The following is a 15639-nucleotide window of genomic DNA, read 5'->3' as shown; positions in this document are numbered from 1 at the left end:
TGATAATCATAATAGAGATGATAATCGAATTAAACCGGATGCAAAACCTAACAAAATAGAGAAAACGTACGCTGCGATGGAAGAAGATGTTGGTGCACTGTTCGTCATATCGCCGAGAAGGTAATCCAAGTTGGGGGAAAAGCCATCGTTCTCTGCCACGAAAAGGGAAGATTCAACAGTTGCGCTAGAGGGCTCTCTAAAAACCTTATTGCCTCTCTCCTGTAGAGAGGCAGGGATTTGAAGGCCTGCTGTCTAACGTCTCGATGCACACCGAGAGGTACAACTGTCTAATAAAATTCCAATAATTCCAGCAGATATGACATTATATTCTCCATTCACCGAGGAGCATTATATATACCGTGGATTCTCTTGCGGCCTTAGCACAACAGCCAGCCAGATTAAGCAAAGCATCAAATTAGTTAAGCAACGGCAACAAGATAATAGGCATAAGCTCTTTCAATATTGCTCAGGATGCTCATCTCTTACAAAGCATCCTTTCTACTCTTTTCATGACAACAAGAGGTACAACTGAAAGGTCATAACCGTTAATATGTTTGATGACCTTTCCAAAATTATGTAGCTGCACTGCAGAGCACGCACTACATGGTCACTATCTTAGCTCAATTTCAAGGCTGCGATCACACATCACTGCACGCACGCATCAGCCACTGCTGTCCCTGTCCATGACTCTTCAAAGCCACAGGGCGCCGGCCTGGCGGAGGAGCGGCACGAGCTGGCCGCCGACGTGCAGCGTCATGACCTGGTCGGTGGTGCCGACAAGCCTGCCGCCGATGAAGACGGCTGGCACCGGCGGGCTCCGTCCGACCATGCCGACGAGCGCCCTCTCGACGTCCTTCCCGCGGGGGTCCTTGTCCAGCTCGTGCACCGTCCAGCTCACGCCCAGCTCTGTGAAGAGCGTCTTCACCGTGTGGCACATGAAGCAGTTGCTCGCCCCAAAGATCACCACCGCCCGCTGCGACGCCAGCTTCGTCACTCTGTCTGCCATTGCTGATCGAGCGAATTGGTGGGTAGCTAGTAGGCTGTTCTTGGGGATTTGTGATTGGTCGATCTGATCAGCTCACTTCACTTGAGCTTGCTCTAGGCTGTTGTGTTCTTGGAGTTGGATGATGGAGATGACCCAACGGTGCTTATTTATAGATGACCGCGGCGGGTAAAGAGCATGGAGTGGTCGGCGCAGGATTGCACGCTTAACTGAGGTGCAAGGGAATCGCTATGAGATGTGGCTAATCGGGTAGAATATATGTTCTCTGTCTAAAGGTTCTATTCTAGCCACCACCTTTTCTAATCTTTGCTTTTGGGAATTGGGAGGGGCCAAAATCATACAGTTAGCTATGTCCAGGAGAGTGGCTGATCTTTGATATTTTTAAAGAAGAATCAAGATTCAAGACAGACTGAACTTTTGTTGTTAGTATCATATATAGAAAAAAATGTGTGGAGAATCAAGATTCAAGAGAGGCTAAACTTTGGTGATATCAATTGAATCAATGCTTCAGCTGATGATTCAACAGGTTCCTGATAAGCTAGGATAGATACACTCTAATTCCTTGTTTTTTGCCATTTGTGCGTGAGAAGGAATACCAGAAAATTAAGTAGAGAACTAGTTCCAGATCACACGTAACGATCTCTCCTAGCTAGAACTACTTGTGAAATAGTGATGGTGGACGGATTGGGCAAAGTTTCTTGGAAAAAATAAATAAGTTTTAATGTGGAAGATGGATATCACAACTAACATTCAACATGCTCACCTTTGTTGTATCGTCTGAGCCATCCCTTCCAGAACACAAATGAAGCTCCGTTGCCACAAGTTGTACTTTCGGTCATTTCTGTTCCAGTTGCTGCTCCTCATTTCTATTACACTACGATAAATCCCTTATCTTCAACGCAAAAGCAGAGCTCCTGTTTTGGCTAAAAAAAAATTCTTCATTACTGCCAAGTCTATACACACTGCAGTCAAGCTTAGAAGATTCAGTATAGTTCTGATGGATATCTCCAAATACACTTCTGCAAACTTAACATTCTTTTAATGAAATGACAAAGGTTATTAAGATCAATCTTAAATAAATGACTACAACACCTAGTGTTCTACGGATGTGAGTCTGTGACATGAACTCTACACATTTGCATTGCTGAGCTCAGTATCTGCTAATCAAGTTGGTAGCCAGTACATGCAAGAGTCTACTATATTTTGAATATTGGGCAAGGCAAATAGCAGATACAGTTGCACACATTATTTTGACAGGCATTACAAATTCTATGCATGCAAACATGTTTCAAACCAAGGAGAGGAATTAAACACAGTGAAATAACATACATCAATCAGAGGAGATCCAATCAAACCCATACAGATAATTTTGATTTCTCATCAATTTCCATTACCTCGTCAGCAACATACATTAATCAGAGGAGGTCCAATCAAACCCACCCAGTTAATTTTGATTTCTCATCAATTTTCATTACCTCATCAGCAACATACCTTCCTATTCAGGATGTGATGATAAGCTATGTCATGAGGGATATGCTTTCAACAAATACGGGTAAAAACTTCCCAAAAAAGACCGCCAATCTTATGCATGGATACCAGGATTACATTACACAGTCAAACTAGCTAGTGCGCAAACTTGATAGTGAAAAACGCCTTTTCACTTTGTTACAGAAGCCTTGACATATCTCTTAATTTCTCCGTGATAGATATGAGATTGCCGAAAAGAACGTATAGAATTAGAAGGTTAATCTTGACCTACCATATCTTTTAGACCTTTATACCAACTACTATCTAAACCCACTCAGTTTAAGGTTACTGAATGGCATTGCAATCTACAGTACTAATTTGTTAATCTGCGACGGAAATTAGCAACAAAAGTATACAAAATAAGGGGTTACACAAATAATAGTAAATCGATGTGCCTGTACTTAGGATGACGCATGTATTCGGAGTTTCCATGGGGTTTGAAAAGCGAAATGGAGGACACCCTGGCCCATGGAGTGCCCTACCTCCCGCCATCGACAGCATTCACCTAAGGCTAAGAGTAGAAAAACATTTTTTGGCCAAACAAGCTGCAATTCCATAAGCCAAATGCAGCCTAGGTAGATCCTTCTTTTTGGCTCGTACCATACCGAGCTCACTGGACCAGTGCATCTACCTCAACATACTAACCTCCCTGAATTAGTGCATCTACCTCCTATTATCTACTACCATTATATAGCTCCAAGAAGAACATGTACGATATGACACTATATTCTCCATTTACTGAGGAGCATTATATATACCGTGGATTCTCTCAAGGTCTTAGCACAACAGTAGGCTAAATTAAGCAACGACAAGATAAGATAAGCATAAGCTCCTTTAGTATTGCTCAGGATGCTCATCACAAAGCATCCATTGCATCTGTCATATGACAACAAGAGGTCAAACTGAAAAATCATGACTGTTAATATGTTTGATAATGACCTTTCCAAAATTATGTAGATGCACTAGATGCGCTACATGATCACTAGCTTAGCTCAACTTCGAGGCTGCGATCACACATAACTGCACACACGCATCAGCCACTGCTGTCATAGATCTTCAGAGCCAGAGGGCGCCAGCCTGGCGGAGCAGCGGCACGAGCTGGCCGCCGACGTGCAGCGTCATGACCTGGTCGGTGGTGCCGACAAGCCTGCCGCCGATGAAATGATGCTTATTTGTAGATGACTAGCTGCATCCGGTAAAGAGGCGGGAGTGGTCGGCGCAGGATTGCATGCTTAATTGAGGTGCAAGGGAATCGCTATGAGATGTGGCTAATCAGGAAGAATATTTGTTCTCTGTCTAAAGGTTCTATTCTAGCTAACACTTTTTTTATCTTTTCTTTTGGTAGGGGCCAATTACAGTTTGCTATGACCAGGAGAGTGGCTGATCCTTGATATTTTTGAATAGTGTCTCGAATAAGTAAGATGAAGAAGAATCAAGATTCGGAACAGGTTGGACTTTTGTTGTTAGAATCATACATAGAAAAATGGTGTGAAGAATCAAAAGATTCAAGATAGGCTGAACTTTGGTTGCATCAATTGAATCAATGCTTCAGCTGATGATTCCAGAGGTTCCTGATAAGCTAGGTTTAGATACACTCTAATAGCCTGTTTTTCCCATTTGTGCGTGAGAAGGAATATCAATAGTGTGGAGATGTCGAAATCATGCATCACACCTAAAACCCCTTTGTCTAATGGATAGCACAAAATTAAGTAGAGAACTAGCTCCAGATCACACCTAACGATCTCGCCTATAACTTCTAGTAGTGAACTAGTGATGATGGATGGATTGGAAAAAGAAATCGGAGAAATAAACAAGTTCTAATGTGGCAGATGGATATCACAACTAACATTCAACATGCTCACCTTCCAGAACACAAATGAAGCTTCCTTGCCAAAAGTTGTACTTTCAGTCATTTCTGTTCCAGTTGCTGCTCCTCATTTCTACTTGCTTGTCTTCCAAGGTTTTGTTTTTACACTACTGATCACTATGATAAAATCTTCATTACCGTACGTCTTCATTTCGGCAATATCTTATACACGCTGTGGTCAATCTTGGAAGATTCAGTGCAGTTCGGGTGGATATCTAACAATACACTTCTGCAGACTTCAATTTCCTTTTAACATAAATGACAGAGGTTATTAAGATCAATCTTACATGACTGCAACACCCAGTGTTATATGGTTGTGAGTCTGACATAAACTCTACACATTTGCATTGCTAAGCTCAGTATCTGTTAATCAAGTTGGCAACCAGTAAATGCAAGAATCTACTATATCTTGTATTGTGCAAATAGCATAGAGCTGCATACATTGTTTCAACAGCCATGACAAATTCTATGCACAAACACGTTTCAAACCAAAGAGAGCAATTAAACACAGTGAAATAGAATACATTCTATTACAGAAGTTGTACCCAGTGAAGATATTACAAAGATCAAACACAGGGGGGTCATTCCTCTTGATAATGCCCTATGTTCCGTGCCAGGAAGATAGGCAGCCAGATCATCATAATGGGAGAGATATCCATCCCATTTTTTATGGGCGCCATTGGGAGAAAACTTCATCTAATGAAGTCTATCAAATTTTTCCTTAGAACTAATAGTAGTGAACTAGTGATGATGGGTGGATTATAGCTTTGTGGACATAAAAATTGGAAAACAGAAGTCAGGTTTAATGCAAATAATAATGTACAGCACAACACATGCGTAACTTATCTTATCGTTTGAGCCATCCCTGTCCGTAACAGAAACGAAGCTTGCCACGAGTTGTACTTTCAGGTATTTCTCTTCCAGTTGATGCTTGTCATTTTTACATGGCCATCTTTCAAAGTTTTTCTGCACTACTGATCATTACCAGAAAAATCTTAGTTACCGACTCTTCACACAACAAATATGTTATATACACTGCAATCAAGTTTAGAAGATTCAATGCAGTTCAGCTTGGTCTCTTGCAATGCACTACTCTTAGTTTTTATTTATTGAGATGAAAAAAGGTTCTTATGATCCAACCTACAAGATTACGACTATGAGCTGGTGACACAAACTCTACACATTTGAATCGACTAATCTTTGTATCTGTTAATCACATTGGTAACCATTACATTTAAAGAGTCTACTATATTTTAGTTCTGGGTAAATAGCAGATAGACTTGCACACATTGTTTCAACACATTGCAAACACATTCCAAACTAAGGAGAGGAACATCACGGTGAAATAGCATACATTACATTAGTCAGACGAGATGCAACCAAGCCCATCAGCATAATTTTGATTTTTCATCAATTTCCATTACCACAGTCAGAAACATACCTCTCTATTACAGAAGTCATACCCGGTGAAGATATTACAAAGATCAAACACAGGGGGTCATTCCTCTTGATCATGTCCTACCTCTCGTGCAGGGAAAACAGGCGGCCAGATCATCACAATGGGAGAGAGAGCCATTTGGTGAGGTACATAACATTTTTCTGGCACCCTCTTATGGACTTTCTCAACTACCCTGCTCCTCAGATGAACATAAAAGAGAGTGCCACTTGCTGTATGATCCAAGAACACAAAGTCGGCATTGTCCCCGACCGCAGCAACATCAAGGTAATTACCGGGAGGGATCCAACGGTCCCTTACAAGACGTGCACAAGCCTCAGCCTCACGGACACAAAATGTGTCCACCAGCAGCCAGCCAGCACCATTGCCGTCGCCCGACATCGGATGGAGCTACACACTGAGCTGAAACCCATCTGCACTGACAAGATAGAGCCCGGAATCCTCCGCACATGAGAGCTTGTAATTGTGGCGCACTCCAACTGGGAGCTCAAGGGTGAAGAAGCTCGCCGCTGCCAACTCTAAACCCAGGGCATACCCAGAGTCGGTGAGCACGAAGACCTTGCCATGGATGGGTGGTAGAATTTCAAGGAATTCTGTGTCAAACGAGAGCTCTATCTCTGTCACTGCGGTGGCTGGGACGCCCCATCCGCCGGATCCCAGAACGTACAACTCGGCGTAGACTTTTCGCCGGACCGCCCAGAGATACAGCAAGGTGATGCCGTTGCGGCCCCCATCCTCGGGCAGGAACATCTCAACCAATCTACCTTGAGTGGTGTCCCAGTCAAGGTGGGGTAGCGGGGTCGTCGGGAGGACGGCTGCGGGCTCACCGGCGAGCAGCGGAGCGAGGGAGTAATCGCATCTGTCGTCGTCGAAGAACTCTATGATGAGGCGGCCGTTCCGGCAGTGCTTGATTGGCAGGATTCTGCGGGCGAAGGCGGCGGCGCAGGAGGAGGTCGCCCGGCGAATGGGAGCGGCGAGCTCCGGGGGCTGCGGCGGGAACGGCACGAACCGGTACCGGCCGGAGAAGCAGAGGCAGATCCCGAGGAGGCGGGGCGGGTTGCGGTCGCGGAAGCGGCGGAGGAAGGCCGGGTCGGAGGCGTGGTGGAGCCACCGCTTGGAGACGAGGGCCGCGTGGACGAGGCAGGTGGGGAAGCCGAGGCGGAGGAGGATCTCGCGGAGGAGGTCGTCGTCGTCAAGCACGGATGCGGCCGCGGCCGCCGGCGTCCGTCGATCTCCGTCCATGATTTTGGCCAACCAAAGTTTGGGGGATTTTCCGGAGGGGAGGGTTTCGGTGGGAGAGGAGCAGAATGGATAGGCCAGCTGAATCGATCGTTTCCTTCCTTTTCCTTCCTTCGTTTCTACACAAAATTATTATGTTTTAAACTTATTAAAATCATCAAATAATGGAATCCATAAAAATCTGACGTCAAAATTTTAAAATCTCGTCATGAACGTGCTTCCTATCGTTGAATTATATTAATATAAACCACGGAGTAAATTTTTGTGCCTCGTTGTCAGCGACATTTCAGAATCCTTCGCATCTTCCCCTCACTCGGTCGCCCACTCGTTTATTCCCCTCACCTTGTCTTCTTCTCGTCCCCACCCGCCAACTCACAACGACGCCACCCAGGCACAACGAGGGCATGCGGCGGTAGCACCAGTGACTTCCGTCGGTTCCCAAATGGTATTGTAGATCCAACCGTGATGCGCGCGGCTAGGGGAGGCGGAGGCATATTCATATTTTCAAATGTGAAAAAGTTATTGTTTGCCTATGGAAAAGATGTAGGTTAGACCATCACAAATTTGCCTTTTTAACCAATAACATTTTTTTGGACAATGGAAAATCCATACCTCGGATCATGGAACTTTTTTATTTTTCAACATGGCAAATTGATTTTTTATCGAATGCAAATAAAAATAAAAAATCAAACCATGGAAAAAATCATTATTTGGATCATGGCAAATCCCTACTTCAAATCATGGCAAATTTTATATGTTTGGAACATGGCAAACTTTATGAATTTAAACCATGGCAAACTAATTGCTTTGGACCATGGAAAATTTGTTTATATAAACATGGATATCCTTATGTTGAAACTTTTTTTGCCAAGGTTTCTTCTATGTTTTCTTAAATTCTGGCATTTTTAAGTTTACATAACTAGTATGGATCCATTTTTTCAACTTGATGACAATTTTATTATACATGTTATGAAAATTGGGTTCGTGCTAGGGGCACCCCTAGCTAATGAAAGCGTGGGTCCTTTAAATGGGAGCTTCTATTGAACGATGTAGGTGTTCGTTGGGCGAAATCACTAGTTGAGGAGTACTCGTTATAACGATCACCCCAACCTCCCCAGATTGCGTCAAGTGGCACGTTGCATGTGTGCCACTTGTCGTAACCTTTGAGTTTTTCTCTTTTTCATAGATCCGCTTATTCAAAACGTTTTACCTTTTAAACCGTGCATCCAAATCTCGAACCATTTTCACCGTTGGATTCCTCATGTCGAGATCGTCAAAACTAGGTCCGATGTTGATAGATTTTGATGAACTTTTTTTCACGAAAATAATCGAATGAAAAACCGAACCGTGAGCACGGGTTTTTTCCCTTTTCGAAAGAGGCACGCCCATGCCCAGACCTAGCCAAACGGGCCGGCCCGGCACGGCACGGCCCAGCCCGTGCTAATCGTGCCTGGCCCGGCACGGCCCGCCGTGGCACGTTTAATAGCGTGGCTCTCTGGCCCAGGCACGGCCTGATTATTAAATGGGCCGGCCCGTGGCATGTTTAGCACGCTGGCCCATCTGATTTTTAGCCTGTTGGGCTGTATTTTAGGCCTATTGGGCTGTAATTTAGGTCATATATATAAAAAAATTCCAAAAAAAATTTAAACGGGCCGTGCCGTGCCGGCCCGCGTGCCCAGCCTCCAGGCCCAGGCATGGCCCATGGCGTGCCGCGTGCCGGGCCTAGCCCGTTTAGCTCGGGTCGTGCCGTGCCTGGGCCGTGCCGTTCCTGCGTGCTACCGGGCCGGCCCAGTTAGCACGGCCCGTTTGGCCAGCTATACCCATGCCTCTCACGAAATCATAACCATATCTCTCGCGAAAGCAAAACCGTGACTCTTGCAGAAGAAAAGAAAGAGAGAAAACACATATTTTTCCGTTTCCGAGGAGGCACGGCCGTGACTCTCGCGAGAGCACAACCGTGCCTCTCACAGAAGCAAAACGTGACTCTCGCGAAAGAAAAGAAAAAAAAATGTGTTTTTTCCGTTTCCTGAAGGAACGGCTGTGACTCTCGTGAAAGTACAATCATGCCTCTCGCTGAAGCAAAACCATGACTCTCCCAAAAGAAAAAAAACAGAAAATGCATTTTTTCGTTTACGAGAGGCACGGCCGTGATTATCGCTAAAGCACAACCTTGCCTCCCGCGAAAGCAAAACCGTGACTCTCGTGAAAAAAAAACACGTTTTTTTTGTTTCCGAGAGGCACGGACCGTGACTCCCGCGAAAGAAAAAAGAGAAAAAAATGCGTTTTTTCACGCTTTTTTGAAAATAAAATTTGATCGAAGAGCTAAGGAGGACAGGCGGAAATCCAAAACGTCGAAAAAACAAAAAAAGACTGTTAAAAAGCCGAAATGCGTGCGGAAATATTAAAAAAAAACAAAATCCAAAGAAAGCTCCCAAAGCGCGATACGTGACGAATGACTGAAAGCGCGTCAAGTGACGCTGATTATTGCGAGGCTTTCAAAGGAGCACTCGTTAACTAGTTGCTCTCCCCCCGTTGGGAGACGTGGCGCCTACAGCGATCTTCTGTGGGCTGATTTCATTCGGCCCATCACCGCTGGTTCGTTCGCTGTTTCTTTCGCGTGCCTGAAGGTTAGCGAGAAGCTCGCTCGTTATAGGCCTTTCTTTAGGACGCCATGTGTGCCTCCTTAATCCGCCTTTCTTTAGGACGTCATGTGTGGCTCCTTAGCGAGTAACTGGTTCGTTCACTGTTTTCTTTTTGGAGAACTCTTTTGCTAACTAGTGTCAGCTATTGGATTGATTGATTCTATTCCAAAAAATTCTTTTGGAAGCACGGTTTTGTAGAAAATGGTGTTTGTAAATGAAAGAACTGAAATAATATTTCTGGGATATAACTTTATTTTCCGAAGTAAAGAATAAATGTAGGTAACAAATTTGGATGCTGAAAATCAAAACATGGATTCAAAAGTGTTCACATGTTTTAGAAAAAAAGTTCATAAATTTGGGAAAAAGTTCATCAATTTTGAAAAAAAGTTCATCAAAATTGAAAACCTTTCATCAAATTGAAAAAAAGTTCATTGAATTTAAAAAAAGTTAACCAATATTGGAAAAGTTCATCAATTTTGAAAAAAGTTCACCGGACTAAAAAAACTTCATCAAATTTGAAAAAAATCATCGATCTTGAAGAAAAAGTTCATCGAATTTGAAAGTTCATGTAATCTGAAAAAAACATTGAATTTGAAAAACGTTCATGTAATCTGAAAAAAGTTCATCCATTTTGGAAAAAATCATCGAATTTGAAAAAAGGTCATCAAATCTGAAAAAATCATTTTTAAAAAAAGTTCATCAATTTTACAAAACACGATATTCTTAAAAAACACGCATTTTAAAAAGCAAAAGAAAAATAAAAAAAGGAAAAACCGAATAATACCATCCCTGAACTATACCGCGAACCAGGAAAAACACATTGTTCGACAGTCATGACAAATTCGATGCATGCAAAACACGTTTCAAACTAGGGAGTGGAATTAAACAGAGTGAAACAACATACATTAGTCAGAGGAGATGCAATCAAACCCATCCAGATAATTTTTTCTCTCATCAATTTCCATTACCTCATCAGCAACATGCCTTCCTATTACAGAAGTCATACGCAGTGATGATATTACAAAGATCAAACACAGAGAGGATCATTCCTCTTGATCATGCCCTACATTCCGTGCCTGGAACACAGGCGGCCAGATCATCATAAAGGGAGAGATCTCGGTTTGACTGTTTGAAATTCCTTGACTGTTTGACTGTTCTTTTATCCTTTCTAGACCAGGTTTTAGTTAAGCAACCAACCAATCACTGAAGATTGTAAAGACCAAACGAGAAAATCTTGAGTTCAGCATGTACCTTTTTCTTTAATGGAGTTTCGTTATATAAACGGCACTGTTCCTATGGTGATTTTGTCATTGTACCAAACGAGACATGGCAAGAAAACTTAGTTCTAGCTACCACCTTTTGGGAGGGGCCAAAATCATAGAGTTAGCTATGGCCAGGGCAGTGGCTGATCTTTGATGTTTTTTTAATAGTGTCTCGAATAAGCAAAGATGAAGAAGAATCAAGATTCGAGACAGACTGAACTTGCGTTGTTAGTATCGTACATAGAAAAATGGTGGGAAGAATCAAGATTTGAGATAGACTGAACTTTGGTGGTATCAACTGAATCAATGCTTCAGCTGATGATTCATCAGGTTCCAGATAAGGTAGGTTTAGATAAACTCTAATTCCTTGCTTTTTGCCATTTGTGCGTGAGAAGGAATACCAATTGTGTGGAGTTGTGGACATGATGCCTCACATTTTCCTTTTCTGGATGCCATTGCGAATTTGGGATGAAACTCCATCTAATGAACTCTAGCACCTCCTGTAATCTTTGCTTTTGGGAGGAGGCAAAATCATACAGTTAGCTATGGTCAGGACCCTGGCTGATCTTTCATATTTCTTGTAATGATGCTTCAGTTAGGCTGAACTTTAGTTAGTAGTACCATACATAGAAAAATGGATGGTGGTATTAATCAAATCAATGCTTTAGTTATTGATTCAGCAGGTTCCTGACAAGCTAGGATTGGATGCACTCTAATTTACTGTTTTTGCCATTTGTGCGTGTGTAACAAGGAATACCATTGTTGTGGAGTTTGTGGACAACACAAATCACTTTTTTTTCTGCATGACATTGGGATAAAACTTCATTCAATGGCATCTATCATAGCAGTGAACTAGTGATGGTGAGTGGATTATAGCTTTGTAGACATAAAAAAAAATGGAAACAGAAGTCAGTTTTAATGTGAATAAAAATGGACATCACAGCACATTCATACCTTGTCTTACCGTCTAAGCCACCGTTGCCGAGAACACAAAAGAAACTTCCTTGAAAAGAGCTGTATTTTCAGTTATTTCTCTTCCAGTTGCTGCTTGTCGTTTTTATTTGGCCACCATTTAAAGTTCTTCTACGCAACCGATCATTACCAGAAAGTCCTCATATATGGAATATCTTATACAAACTACTGTCAGCTTAGAAGATCAGTGCAGTCTTGCAGGATATATTGCAATATACAAATTACTGAAATGAACATAGGTTCTTAAGACCCAACTTACATGACTGCAGTATCTGCTGTTCTAGGAAGAGAAATAACTCAAAGTACATACCTCTATATTACAGAACTCATACTCAGTTTAGATAGTACAACGATCAACCACAGGGGGGTCATTCCTCATGACCCACGTTCTGCGCTGGGAAGATAGGCGGCCAGATCATCATAACAGGAGATACACGTACGTGACCAGCATCCACACGTTTATATCCACATTCATCTGCCCCCCTCTGGCAGACCTTCTCAACCACCCTGCTCCTCAGATGAACATAAAAGAGGGTGCCACTTGCTGGATGATCCAAGAACACAAAGTCGGCATTGTCCCCGACCGCAACAACATCAAGACAAACATTGCGAGGAGGAACCCAACTGTCCTCTGCACGGGGTGTGCATGCCTGACCCTCACGGACACAAAATGTGTCCAGCAGCAGCCAGCCTGCACCATTGTCATCGCCCGACATCCGATGGAGCCACACACTGAGCTGAAACCCGTCTGCGCTGACAAGATAGATCCCTGAATCCTCTGCACATGAGAGCATATAGTTGCTCCGCACTCCAGCTGGTAGCTCAAGGGTGAAAAGGCTCCCCGCGGCCAAATCTAGACCCACGGTGTGCCCAGAGTTGGTCACCATGAAGACTTTGCCATGGACGGGTGGTAGCATTTCAAGGAAGACTGTGCCATCTGGGGGCTCTATCTCTGACTCCATGTCAGGGACGCACCATCGGCCAGATCTGAGGATGCACACCTCCGCATACACTTTTTGCCGGTCCTTCCACAGATTCACCAAGGTGATGCCGTCGCGGCCCCCATCCTCGGGTAGGAACATCTCAGTGAATTGAGTGCGCCTCTCCCAGTAGTTACGGTGGGCGTGGGACAGCAGGGTTGGTGGGAGGACGGTTGAAGACTCCCCGGCGAGAACCGGCACCACAAGGGGGTGATTGAAGCTGCCGTCGCGGAAGACCTCGATGATGAGGCGGCCGCTCCGGCAGTGCTTGATTCGCGGGCATCTGCGGGCGAAGGCGGCGTCGCAGCAGGAGGTCGCGCGGCGTATGGGGGCGGCGAGCTCCGGGGGCTGCCGCGGGAGAGGCACAAAACGATACCTGCCGGGGTAGCCGACGCAGGCGCCGAGGAGGCGGGGCGGGTTGCGCTCGCGGAAGCGGCGGAGGAAGGCCGGGCTGGAGGCGTGGAGGAGCCACCGCTTGCAGACGAGGGCGGCGTTGACGAGGCTGGTGGGGAAGGCGACGCAGAGGAGGATCTCGCGGAGGAGGTTGTCGTCGTCAAGGACCGATGCCGCCGATGCGGCCGCGGCCGCGGCCGCCGGCGTCCGTCGATCTCCGTCCATGATTTTGTCCGGACAAATTTGGGGAATTTTTCTGGGGGAGGGGGTTTCGGTGGGACCGTGGGAGCGAGCAGAATACGACGGGGGAGTAGCAAAATACCACTAGTCAAAACTGTTTTTTTTTTGTTAGCACGAGAACTGCCAAATCATATTTTATTTGATTAAAAAAAAGAGTGAAACAAGAACAAGGTCTCAAGGGATTTCCTCCAAGTAATGCTACAGCAACAGATCCCATTTTACGGTTTCTACGCAATTTAGGCCGCGCTTGGATTATCGTGTTTTCTTTAGATACATCAGTAAAGGTAAAGGATACACGCCCCTAGACGTCTTATTGTTTCCGGCCGAAAATCTGGTAAGATACACTTGTAAAATTATACACCTGTATTAAATTACACTCAATCCAATCGCGGCCTTGGTATGTGACAGTTTCTAATGGAGATTAAAGGCTCATTTGGTTGTTGTGGATGGAAAAGGCTGGGCAATAAACCCCCAAGTGGGGATCTCCCTGCTTCCGTGAGATCCTTGTAAAACCATGGAAAATGCTATGTTGCTATTTGGACACAGGGAAGGAGGGAGGAGGAGAGGCTACCTTGGTCGAAGGAGTAGGAAGACGCTCATCGTTGCTGGACGGGACATGAGATCTGAGGCTGATCGAATCTTGGGAGAACGGGGAGGATGACGGCCACAACAGAGGGTTGTCGCTAGAGGAAGGCGTAGGAAGCAACATGTCACTAGGCGGAGAAATCAGCAGGCGTTGCGTGGTGAGGGTGGGCGAGCCGAGGCTTTCCTCCCCAACCCCTCGAGACATGGAAAACCTTTCCGTGAAAACAACGTGGATCGTGATGCAGAATTCCAGTGGGCAACCAAATGCTCTGGTGGTCTTACACGGGCCGACTTGCCCTGTGGGCTGGACACCCTGGTTTTTGACGAGGATCCTCGAGGGATCCCGTGAAACCAAACAAAGCCTAAAGGGGAGGAGGGGGCCACCTCCGTTAAATTTAGGAAGGGGGAGGTGAGATTATTAATATGAAGGGATCCATAATTATTTCGTTGATACCCGTTCGTCTATTTACCTCCTAAGCAATTTCCGAGGGAAAATATTCAGTGATACCGCTCATCACATGATACACTGCTCTTAAATTGTGTGGTATGTTCAATCTACTTGCAAGGGACATGATCAACTCACTTATCATTTACAGGTGTCCCTTGGTACATTTGCATCTGCACCCCAAAAACAGCCTATCTTTGCAAACTCACAACAGATTTCCACATCTCTCCTGTAGATGCTCATTGTTCTCAGTTTTTCCAATAGGTGTTTGATACGTCTTCAACGTATCTATAATTTTTGATTGCTTCATGCTATATTATGTACTGTCTTGAATATTTATGGGCTTTATTATACACTTTTATATCATTTTTGGGACTAACCTATTAACCCAGAACCCAGTGCCAGTTTCTGTTTTTACCCTGTTTTAGGGTTTCGAAGAAAAGGAAAATCAAACGGAGTCCAATTGACCTGAAACTTCACGAAACTCATTTTTGGAAGGAAAGAAGCCCAGAAGACTTGGAGTGCACGTCAGGGGATCTGCAAGGAGGCCACGAGGCAGGGGGCGCGCCTACCCCCCTGGGCGCGCCCTCCACCCTCGTGGGCCCCTCGTGGCCCCCTGACGTACTTCTTCCGCCTATATATCTCCATATACCCTAAAAACATCGGAGAGTAGAATAGATCAGGAGTTCCTCCGCCAGAAGCCTCCGTAGCCACCGAAAACCAATCTAGACCCATTCCGGCACCCTGTCGGAGGGGGGAATCCTTCTCCGGTGGCCATCTTCATCATCCCGGTGCTCTCCATGACGAGGAGGGAGTAGTTCTCCCTCGGGGCTGAGGGTATGTACCAGTAGCTATGTGTTTTATCTCTCTCTCTCTCTCTCGTGTTCTTGAGGTGATACGATCTTGATGTATCGCGAGCTTTGCTATTATAGTTGGATCTTATGTTTCTCCTCCCCATCTTCTCTCTTGTAATGAATTGAGTTTCCCCTTTGAAGTAATCTTATTGGATTGAGTCTTTAAAGATTTGA

At 44.7% G+C, this 15639-nt stretch overlaps 2 protein-coding genes and 1 pseudogene across 2 annotated transcripts; all 3 read right to left on the bottom strand.

Annotated features, from left to right (window-relative positions):
• Nucleotides 1-223: 223 nt before the first annotated feature.
• Nucleotides 224-4657, bottom strand: LOC123063308 (putative glutaredoxin-C2). The gene is made up of 3 exons (XM_044487049.1): nucleotides 4393-4657; nucleotides 1767-1926; nucleotides 224-1212 (listed from the first exon to the last, which is right to left on the bottom strand). Exon 3 carries the CDS (start codon nucleotides 1004-1006, stop codon nucleotides 692-694), a length of 315 nt encoding a protein of 104 aa, XP_044342984.1. The 5' UTR covers nucleotides 1007-1212; nucleotides 1767-1926; nucleotides 4393-4657; the 3' UTR covers nucleotides 224-691.
• Nucleotides 2578-7202, bottom strand: LOC123063307 (uncharacterized; annotated as a pseudogene).
• A 4961-nt stretch (nucleotides 7203-12163) lies between these two features.
• Nucleotides 12164-13641, bottom strand: LOC123063306 (uncharacterized). Its single transcript, XM_044487047.1, has one exon. It carries the CDS (start codon nucleotides 13564-13566, stop codon nucleotides 12337-12339), a length of 1230 nt encoding a protein of 409 aa, XP_044342982.1. The 5' UTR covers nucleotides 13567-13641; the 3' UTR covers nucleotides 12164-12336.
• Nucleotides 13642-15639: the final 1998 nt, after the last annotated feature.

The sequence above is a fragment of the Triticum aestivum genome, chromosome 3A (genome assembly GCF_018294505.1).
Source record: "Triticum aestivum cultivar Chinese Spring chromosome 3A, IWGSC CS RefSeq v2.1, whole genome shotgun sequence".
Lineage (NCBI taxonomy): Eukaryota > Viridiplantae > Streptophyta > Magnoliopsida > Poales > Poaceae > Triticum > Triticum aestivum.
Note: the sequence above shows the minus strand (reverse complement) of the source record. Positions and strands in the feature narration are given on the sequence as shown.

What these genes read in the sequence shown, in the direction of transcription:
- LOC123063308 (XM_044487049.1), bottom strand. Translation starts at nt 1,006, where the DNA reads ATGGCAGACAGAGTGACGAAGCTGGCGTCGCAGCGGGCGGTGGTGATC.
- LOC123063306 (XM_044487047.1), bottom strand. Translation starts at nt 13,566, where the DNA reads ATGGACGGAGATCGACGGACGCCGGCGGCCGCGGCCGCGGCCGCATCG.